Source organism: Eimeria acervulina, genomic scaffold (assembly GCF_000499425.1).
Source record: "Eimeria acervulina Houghton genomic scaffold, Eah_scaff494, whole genome shotgun sequence".
NCBI lineage: Eukaryota > Apicomplexa > Conoidasida > Eucoccidiorida > Eimeriidae > Eimeria > Eimeria acervulina.
In genome coordinates this window covers 1-10,000 of record NW_013547302.1, presented here as the reverse complement: position 1 = coordinate 10,000, position 10,000 = coordinate 1, and the positions used below count along the sequence as shown (strand labels likewise).

At 55.7% G+C, this 10,000-nt stretch overlaps 2 protein-coding genes across 2 annotated transcripts in view; one reads left to right on the top strand and one right to left on the bottom strand.

The window, feature by feature from the left end:
• EAH_00040530 (hypothetical protein, conserved) overlaps positions 1-4,361 on the bottom strand; it is a gene marked incomplete at both ends in the record, with an annotated part of 18,888 nt that extends 14,527 nt beyond the window's left edge. The window contains 3 exons of the mRNA XM_013391859.1: positions 1-1,595; positions 1,886-1,980; positions 2,082-4,361. The exon at positions 1-1,595 is cut by the window's left edge and continues 3,666 nt beyond it. Of these exons, the coding sequence (XP_013247313.1) occupies positions 1-1,595; positions 1,886-1,980; positions 2,082-4,361 (3,970 nt within the window). The remainder of the gene's footprint in view (positions 1,596-1,885; positions 1,981-2,081) is intronic.
• A 982-nt stretch (positions 4,362-5,343) lies between these two features.
• EAH_00040520 (hypothetical protein) lies at positions 5,344-9,569 on the top strand (the record flags this gene model as incomplete). The annotated part of the gene is made up of 9 exons (XM_013391858.1): positions 5,344-5,563; positions 5,951-6,001; positions 6,431-6,537; positions 7,008-7,199; positions 7,455-7,799; positions 8,017-8,118; positions 8,348-8,454; positions 8,662-8,768; positions 9,402-9,569. Coding segments are annotated over 9 exons (1,399 nt in total), but the record flags the coding sequence as incomplete, so codon positions are not given.
• Between the last annotated feature and the right edge of the window lie 431 nt (positions 9,570-10,000).

Genomic DNA, 10,000 nt, shown 5'->3' with positions numbered 1-10,000 from the left:
GAGCTGCTGCTGCAGCTAATGGCTGTGCTTCTGCTTCTGTTGCTCCTGTTGCTGCCGTCGTTGCTGCTGCTGGCGAGGCAGCGCGCTCTGCCTTCTCTTGCTTCTCCTTCCCATTGAATCTAGGGCATGATGCGCTGTTGCTGCTGCTGCTGCTGCTGTTGCTGCTGCTGCTGCGGCAGCTGCGAGGGGGTGGTCGTGCAATGGGAAGAACAAGAGGAGGAGAAGTTGCTGTTGAGGCGGCAGCAGCAGCAGCTGCTGCTGCTAATCGTTTGCTGCTGCGCTGCCCTGAACCTGTAGGAGTGCAGATACAGCTTTCACTGCCTTCGGCCTCTGCTGCTGTTGTTGTTGCTGCTGCTGCTGCTAAAGGTCGCTTCTTCCGCGGCAGCACAGCAGCAGGCACAGAAATGCTGGCAGCAGCAGCGCCTGCAGCTGCGGCTCGTGGGCTGCTGCTCCTTGCTGCTGCTGCTTCTGCTGCTGCTGCTGTTGCTGCTGCTATGGGGGATTCAGACGAAGCCCACGCACTGCGGCGTGCTGCTGCTGCAGCCTTTGGCGAATTCAGTTCCTGCTTCTGCTGCTGCTGCTGCTGTTGTTGCTGCTGCATCCAGTGTGTCTTGGGCGACGAGGCTTCTTTGCCGTCTGCAGCAGAGCAGCAGCAGGACTCGCTGCTGCTGCTGCTGCTGCTGCTGCCGGACACGACGCGCAGCCACATGAGGCTGCAACCATCACAAGACAGCCGCGAAGGCCGTCCCACAAATTCGGTGTCGGTCATTGCTGCTGCTGCCGCTGCTGCTGCTGCTGTTGCTGCTGCTGAGGCTGCTGCCTCCGTAGCAGTCGACGTCTCCGCCGTCCCTGGCATAGCGTCTCTGCCCTGCTGCTGTTGCTGCTGCTGCTGCTGCTGCTGTTGCTGCTGCTGCTGCTGCTGTTGCTGCTGGCGTTGCTGCTGCGGGGCGCGTCTGGGCCAGAGGTACTGCCTTAGGCGGGGCTCATTAGAGAGCAGTACGAGCTGCTTCGCATGCAACCCTGCAGCAGCAGCAGCAGTTAACGTTGCTGATGCTGCTCCTGCTGCTGCCTTCAGCAGCAAATGCCTGTGGGCCATCAGCGCAACCATCAACAAACCCCGCACAGAAAATGTGGGGTAGCTGTTCTCCCACGTGCTTAGAGACATCAAGCCGCTGCTGCTGCTGCTGCTGCAGTTGCTGCTGCTGCTGCTGTTGCTGCTGCTGCACGGAAACAGACCTCCACCTCCACCGATCACTCTCCAGCTCCTGCCGGAGCCGCCGCAAACCGTGCAGTTGCTGCTGTTGCTGCTGCTGCTGCAGCTGCTGCAACTGCCACGAGCTGCAGCAGCAGCTGCTGCAGCAGCAGCTGTTCTTGACTGAACACCTGGAAGCAAAAAGGGCGCCTTTGCTGCTGCTGAGCCCTTTCCGGACTCAGCTTCGGAGTTTGTATGGGCTGCGTTCCCCGCTGCTGCTGCTCCTGCTGCTCCTGCTGCTGCTGCTGCTGCTGCTTCTGCTGCTGCTGCAAGCTCCACGGCCTCAACGAGCAAAGGCGAGGCCAAACAAATCGCTTGCCCCTGCCCCACCACGACAGCGTGCCTGTGTCCACAGCAGCAGCAGCACCAGCAGCAGCAGCAAACATCGGATCAACAATAACAGCGCCAGCAGCAGCACAAACTCGTTTGCTGCTGCAACGAAGGCAGCTGCGACGCGCAGCAGCAGCACCGCCTCCTCACCCAACAGCGGCCACAACACTGCCAGAAGAATCACCGCAGCAGCAGCAGCAAACAGCAGCAGCGGCAAACAGCAGCAGCAGCAAACAGCAGCAGCAGCAAACAGCAGCAGCAGCAGCAGCAAACAGCAGCAGCAGCAGCAGCAGGTGGGCGTACTTGGAGTTGTCGTCATGCTGACACGGATACTTGAGGCGGCGAGGCAGCAAAACCAGCAGCACAGGCTCAAGCGAGGGCTCGCTAGGAGACGAAAGCTGCAGCAGCAGCAAACAGCAGCAGCAACGGAGACAACAACAACAGCAGCAAAATGAGCAGGAGTAGAAACATGAATAGCAAACAGATTGGTCGGATGCACCGCCCCTACGTGCCGCTGCTGCTGTTGCATCTTCTGCTGCTGCATCTGCACTGCTGCATCTTCTCCTGCTGCTGCATCTGCGCTGCTGCATCTGCACTGCTGCATCTGCTGCTGCTGCTGCTGCTGCATCTGCCCTGCTGCATCTGCTGCTGCTGGTGCACCTGCACTGCTGCATCTGCTCCTGCTGCTGCTGCTGCTGCTGCTGCTGCTTACCATGTGGGCGATGTCTTGCAGCGACATCCAATCCGAAGGAGCGGAGAGGGGCAGCGAGTGGTAGTGTACATACAGCACGCGAGACAGCAGCAGCGGCACCTTCAAGGCGTTGCTGCTGCTGCTGCTGCTGTTGCTGTTGTTGCTTGCTGCAGTGCCAAGACCTATTTCTGCCGACGCAAGCTTTGCTGCTGCTGCACAGCAGCGCAGCACGGCACCTTCCGCTGCTGCTGCGACAGCTGCCGCATGAGCAGCACCCTTAAGCCCCGCTGCATTTGCTGCTGCTGCTGCTGCGGCTGCAGCCGCTGCTGCTGCATTTCCTGTTGCTGCCGGCTTCGTTGCTGCGGCTGCTGTCGCATCGCGCTGACTCTGTGCAGCAGCAGCAACAGCAGGTTCCACAGCAGCGCTGCTGCTGCAGCTGTTGCTGCTTCTATCTCCAGCAGCAGCAGCAGCAGCACCAGGACCGGCCTCCCCTGAGGCCCCCTGAACAGGCTGAGGTGCTGCTCCTGCTGCTGCTGCTGCCTTGGGGCTGCATGCATCCGCATCAGCAGCCGGATCAGCTGCAGCAGCAGCAGCAGCAGCAGCAACAATTGCATGCGCTGCTTCCCACTCCTCTATTCTTCTCTGGCCTATCGCCCCTAAAGCGCAGAGGCCGGAGTCTTTAAACAAATCTGCTGCTGCCAGCTTAGCAGCAAAACGAGGGAGGCCCAGCAGCAGCAGCAGCTGCAGCAGCTGCTGCAGCGCGAACGCATGCAGCACCCGATACTCCTGGCACCGGCGCTGCTGCTGCTGCCGCTGCTCTGCTGCAACAGCAGCAGCTGCTGCTGCAGCAAGAGGAGGTATGAGCGAAACAGGGCTGTCAAGAAGCACCAGATGCGGAGCTGAAGGCGGCAACTGCTGCTGCTGCTGCTGCTGCATGCGAAGCAGCCTCTCGTGCATCTGCCGCAGCAGCTCGTGCTGCTCGTACAGCAGCACATCTTCTTGCTTCCACTGCAGCAGGACCCGGATATCTGAGCCTGTCAGCAGCAAACTGCTGCTGCTCTTGAGTCGCAACAAATTAAACTCAAGCCGCTTCTCCGCCGCTGCTGCTGCTGCTGCTGCTGCTGCCTCCACGCAAGCTGCTGCAGCAGACGTGCTTGCACCGAGGGAGGACCTGCGACGGCCCCGAGAGGCTGCAGCACGGCCTGCTGCTGCTGCCCCTGCTGCTGTTGTTGCTGCTGCTGCTTCACCTGCTGCTTCAGCAGCTCCCGATGGAGCCCCTTGTCCCGCTGCTGCGCCCGCAGCTGCTGATCCTGCTGCTGCTGCTGCTGCTGCTGCGCCGCAGCATTCGTGCCCCCCTCCATTCGGCAAACCGTTGCTGTTGCTGCTGCTGCTGTTGCTGCCGCCGATACTGCTGTAGATGGCGCTGCTGCTTGCTGGTGCTGCAGCAGAGGAGCCTGAAGCAGAAGCAGCAGCAGCAAAACCGCGGGCAGCTGCTGCAGCATCACAGTCGAAGGAAGCAGCAGCAGCTCGCATGCGTACGCCCAGAGGGGCGCATGCAATGCCACCTGCGGCAAGAGACCTGCTGATGTGGAGGCTGCTGCTTGCTGCTGCTGCTGCCTGCAGTGGGTCTGCTGCTGTCGTTCCTGCTGCTGCTGCTGCTGCTGCTGCCCATTGCGATTCACGTGCAGCTCTAGCAGCAAGACGCATGCATGCATCTGCTAGCTGCAGCTGCTGCTGCCGAATGCTGTTGCTTATACCAGGGACCTGGTGCCGCTCCCTGTCTTGCCAAGGACCTGCTGCAGCTGCTGCTGGTGCTGCTGTTGCTGCTCCTGCTGCTGCTGCTGTTGCAGCTGCAGCTGCAGCTGCTGCTGCTCGGCGAGGAGACACGCGCACGCTGCGCGGGGATTGGCGGACATCCGAGCTGCTGCGCTTTTGCTGCCGCAGGTTTCCTTGAGCAGATGCAGCAGGAGCAGTTGCTGCTGCTGCTGCTGCTGCTGGTCGCTCAGGCGGCTCGGGCGCTGCTGCTGCTGCTGCAGGGGGAGCAGGAGCTGCAGCAGCAGCAGCTGCGAACTCCCCTGTGTGCTGCATTGGTCAAGGAGGGAAGCATTGCCTAGTTAGCATTGCTTGTCGCTCGCGCTGCAGCTGCTGCTGTTGCTGCAGCAGCTGCTCCTGCTGTTGCTGCAGCAGCGGCTGCTGCTGTTGCTGCTGCTAGAAATCCGTACGCTGCAGCTGCCAGGAGGCCTTGTTAATCTGCTGCGAGATCATGATGTGTTGCTGCTACTGCTGCAACACACGCGGCGTCGGGCAACACAGCTCGTGTCACTGCTGCTGCTGCTGCTGCTGCTGCGGGCCGACAGCAGTTGCTGCTGCTGGCTCAATTAGCTCCAGCTTCAGCAGCAGGGAGAAGCAGAATGTGCTGCTGTTCTACAGTGGAAATAATAACGACAAAAGGGTGGATTTGCTGCCAGCAGGCATTGTCGCAGCGGCAACAGCTGCAGCAGCAGCAGCAGCAGCAGCTGCTGCTGCTGCTGCTGCTGGGGCTGTCTGCAGCGGCTGCTGCTGCTGCTTCTGCTGCTGCGCCTCGTGCCTCAGCCTGCATGCGCTGCGACTTCTGTCCGTACTGCTGCGGAATTTATACTGATAGAAAACGCAGCAGCAAAACAAAACAAAGCCTGTGTAGCACGGGTTGCACAGGGTTTGCTGAAGCAAGTTCTATGCTGAAGCAGCAGCAGCGGGAGCAGCAGCAGCAGCAGCAGCAGCAACAGCAGCAGCAGCTGCTGCGGAAGACGCCGCAGCCAACAGAAATTCGCATCTCTTTCTTCCCAGGCTTGTTGAGGGCTCTAGTATTTAAAGGAAGACACCCCCACAGCCAGGATCGAGCAGCAGCAGCAGCAGCAGCAGCAGCAGCAGCAAGAGCCGCAGACGACTGGGCGTAACCTAGTCGGCATTACTTGTAGTTACGAGGATCTAGTGCAGCAGCAGCACCAGCTGCAGCAGCAGCAACAACAGCAGCTGCAGCACCGACAGCAGCACCAACCCCACGCTTCCTTCTCCCGCTGCTGCCTTCAGCATGGGGACAGTGAAACGTGAGCACGAGCTGCAACAGCAGCAGCAACAGCAGCAGCAGCAGCAGCAGCAGCAGCAGCAGAAGCAGCAGCCACAGATGGCCTCGAAGAAGCCGGAGCAGGAGCAGTCGGTTGCTGCAGCATTTGCTGCTGCAGTAGAAGAAGCGCTGCAGCAGGAGGCGCCTCTAGCAGCAAAGTGGTCGAGGGTCCCCCTGGGCCTTGATGGTGTGTAGCTGCCCCACCCCACACACGATTAGCTAGCTAGCTAGCTAGCTAGCTAGCTAACTAGCTAAACAGCTAGCCATACAGCTAGCTGCTAGTTGGGTAGCTAACTTGAGGGGTAGGGGTGCTGCAACACCATGGAGTCTGGAGGCTGCGGTGTAGGGTTTAGGGTTTAGGGTGTAGGGTTTAGGGTTTAGGGTTTAGGGTGTAGAGTTTAGGGTTTAGAGTTTAAGGTTTAGGGTTTGTTGCTGCTGCTACTAGAGAGAGTATAGCTAGCTATTTGCCTAGGTAGCCAGCTAGCTAGCTAGCTAGCTAGCTAGCTAGCTAGCTAGCTAGCTAGCTAGCTAGCTAGCTAGCTATGTATGTATTCGTTTGTTATGCTTTGAACAGATGAGGGCCGACTGGGTTTGTTGGTGCTGCAAGACGGCCGCGAATTTGCGGGTATTTCGTTTGGCTGCAAAAAGCCCGTCTCAGGAGAAGTCGTATTTAATACAGGTTCTAAACCCTAAACCCTAAACCCTAAACCCTAATTAGCCTTTATTAACCCTCATAAGCTCTAATGAACCCTCATTAACCTTTATTGACCCTTATAGATCCTAATAAACGCTAATAAGCCCTTGTAAACCCTTATAAACCCTGATACACCCTTACAAACATTCATAGACCCTCATAAACATTAATAAACCCTCATTATATTAATAAACACTCATAAACCCTCATTAACCCTTATAAACCCTAGTAAACCCTTATAAACCCTCTTAAACACTAATAAACCCTTATAAACCCTCTTAAACCCTACTATACCCTTAAATTAGCCCTTTGTACCCTTATTAATCCGTACAACTGCTGCTGCTGCTGCATTTGCTGCAGGGATGGTAGCTTACCCTGAGTCTCTGACGGACCCTTCTTACTCCGGGCAGATTCTAACGCTCACGTATCCACTGGTTGGAAATTACGGGGTCCCTTCCCTTGAAACAGTGCGTTGCTGCTGCTGCTGCTGCTGCTGCTGCTGCTGTTGCTGCTGCTGTTTTTGCTGCTGCTGTTCCTGCTGGTCTTCCTGCTGCTGCTGCTGCTGACGCGGTATTTGTGCACTTTGCTGCTGCTGCTTGGTGTTTGCTGCCGGTTTCCTGCTGCTGGTGCTGCTGCTGCTATACGATTCTGCTGGTGCAACATGGGCTGCTTCCGTGTGTTGCTGCTGCTGCAGTTGCTGCAGTTGTGTGTGGGTAAACAGTCTGCAGCGCGTATACGAGCTTACTGCTGCTGCTGTTGCTGCTCTTCCTGATGCTGCTGCTGCTTAGTGTTGCTGCATTTGCTGCTGCTGCTGCTGTTGTTGGTGCTGCATACATATTATCATTGATTTGTGGATTTGCTGTTAGCTACCCTGCTGCGTTTGGTGCTGCTGCGTTTGCTGCTGCTGCGTTTGCTGCTGCTGCGTTTGCTGCTGCAGGATGCGCTGGGGTTGCCGCTGCACCTTGAAGGCACTCGCGTGCATGTGAGTGGTTTGCTGGCAGCAGATTATATTCCCGCTGCACTTAGTCATTGGAGAGCGAAGAACAGCCTCAGCAATTGGCTGCAGGAGCAGCAGGTCCCCGCGTTGTGGGGTATAGACACCCGAAGCCTCACCAAACACCTCCGAGAGGTCAGCAGCAACCCCACTGCTCCCGCTGCTCTTGCTGCTGCTGCTGCAGTTCCTGCTGCTGCTGCTGCTGCTGCTGCTGTGGGTGCTGGGTCGCTCTTGTTTTGGGGGGAGCGCTTGAATCAAAGGTTCGGGCTGCAGCTCTGCTGCTGCTGCTGCTGCTGCTGCTCGTTCCACAGCAGCAGTAGCAGCAGCAGCAGCAGCAGGAAGAAGAGTGACGGTAGCTGGCGTGTGTGGGGTGTTGGGGTGTATGTACAGGTAGGAACTATGCTGGGGAAGGTGGTGGTGCTATCAGAGGAGGAGGAGCAGCAGCTGGAGCAGCAGCAGCAGTCAGCAGCAGCAGCAGCAGCAGTTGCAGCGCTGCAGTCTCGCCTGGAGTCTCACCCTTCGGTGCGGCGCATCTTATCACGCTGCAGCTGCCAGGATCAGCTGCTGCTGCTGCTGCAGCAGCGAGCGCAGCGAGCAGCAAAGCTGCAGGCCTGGGCTGCTGCACTGCAAGCAGCTGCGGGTCGTCTCCCTCTTGACGATCCCAACTCCCGCAACCTTGTTGCTGAAGTCTCTCGAAAGGAGCCTCAGGTGTTTGTCTCTCCAGTCAACCCTTCTGTAAGCCTCAGCAGCAACTGCTGCTGCTGCTGTTGCTGCTGCTGCTGCTGCTGCTGCGGTTGCCGCTGTATCTGCTGCCCTTTTGCTGCCCCCGTTCTGTTGCAGTGCTGCTGCTGCTGGTGCCACCAGTGCAGCAGTCGCAGGTGCGGCCCTGCTACTGCTTCAGCAGTTGTTGCCCATCCTGCTGCTGCTGCTGCTGCTGCTGCTGCTGCTGCAGTGCCACCAGGTGAAAGTGTTGGCTATCGACTGCGGCATGAAGACAAACATTTACCGACAATTCCTCTATTCGAACTTCCCAGATTGCAACGTAGTCCTCAAGGTAGCTGCTGCTGCTGCTGCTGCTGCTGCTGCATTGCTGCTGCATTGTTGCTGTTGCCATCGTTGTTTGCTGCTGCTGGTACTGCTGCTTCTTGCTTAGCTGTTCTTGCGGTACTGGCTGCTCTCCTATGGTTTCTGGGTCTAGGGTTTTCTTCTAGCTTCTTGGCGGTATTGTTGTTGCTGCTGCTGCTGCTACTTCTGTTGCTGCTGCTGCTGCTGTTTGCATGCAGGCAGTACCTTGGGATTACGATATAAGCAACGATTCGTTTGATGGTCTCTTCATCAGCAACGGGCCAGGAGACCCCACAAAATGTGAAGCAACTATCAAAACCATCGCGTGAGACTGCTGCTGCTGCTGCTGCACTTGCTGCTGATCTTGCTGCTGCTGCTGCTGCTGTGGGTGCTGCCATTTGTGGGGGCTTTCTTCACGCCCCTCAGCTGAAGTTGTCTTGTGGGGTGTCTGAGTGGAGCTGGCGCCTGACCTGTGCATGTGCTGCTGCTCTTCCTACTGCTTGTGCTGCTGCTGCTGCTGTTGCTGCTGCAGCAAGGCACTGAAGCAAGAGCAGCCAATATTTGGCATTTGCCTGGGCAATCAGTTGCTAGCCCTTGCTGCAGGGGCAAAGACATACAAAATGAAGTTCGGGAATAGAGGTGAGACACTTCTAAATCTGCTGCTGCTGTTGTTGCTGCTGCAGCAGCTGGTGCTGCTGCAGAGCCGCTGCTGGCTCTGCATGCGGTTTTGGGTATTTGTTTTCTCTCGCGAAGCAGCTTCATTGAGTGGTCTGACGTTGTGCTGTTTGTTTGCTTGTCTCTTTTCCTGTCTCCTTCTTTTTCTCTGTCTCCTTTTCTCTGTCTCTCTTTCTGTCTCTGTCTCCTCATCATCTGTCTCCTCTGTCTCTGTCTCTATCTCTTCTTCTTCTGTCTCCTCTTTGTCTGCGTCTTCATTATCTGTCTCCTTTGCTGTCTCCTCATTATCTGTCTCCTCTTTCACTGTCTTACTTTTTATTTGTTATTTTTTATGTGTTTGTTTGTTGGTGTTTGTCTTTGCTTCATTTTATATTTATTTTTTATTTTTATTTTTTATTTTTGTTTATTGTATTTAATTTGTTTTATTATGTTTGATTTGTTTTATTTTATTTAATTTATTTTATTATATTTAATTTATTTAATTAATTATTTATTTATTTTATTATTTTGTCTTAGGCATGAATCAGCCGGCTATAGACCTGCGAACGACGCGCTGTTATATTACTGCACAAAACCATGGCTTTGCTGTTGATACAGGTGAAGCATCTGCTGCTGCTGCTGTTGCTGCTGCTGCTGCTGTTGCTGCAGCTGCCGTTGCAGCTGTCGCTGCTGCTGCTGTTGCAGCTGTCGCTACTGCTGCTGTTGCTGCTGCTGCTGTCGCTGCAGCTGCTGAATCTGCTGATGCATGTGCTGTTGCATCTGGTGGTGCGTGTTTTGTTGCTTCTGCTGCATCTGCTGTTGCTGGTGCATATGCTGCTGCAGTTGCTGCTGCTGCTGCTGCTGAGAGGAGTATAAGTGCTGTTGGTTCATTTCTAGCAGCGTTTTGTTTGTTTTTTTTTTGTTTTTTTTTCTTTTAAGTGTCTCTGTGTTTGTTTAAATGTGATGAAGCATCACAGCAGCAATGCAGCTGTCTCCTCAGCTCTTATTTGTCTCTATTTTTATTCAGACAGTCTCCCTGCTGACTTTACGCCTTTGTTTATCAACGCAAACGACCGCAGCAATGAAGGCATCTCCCACCGATCGAAGCCCCACTTCGCTGTGCAGTTCCACCCAGAGGCCTCAGGTGTATATACATATAATATATATATATAATATATAATATATAATATATATATAATATATATTTATATAATATA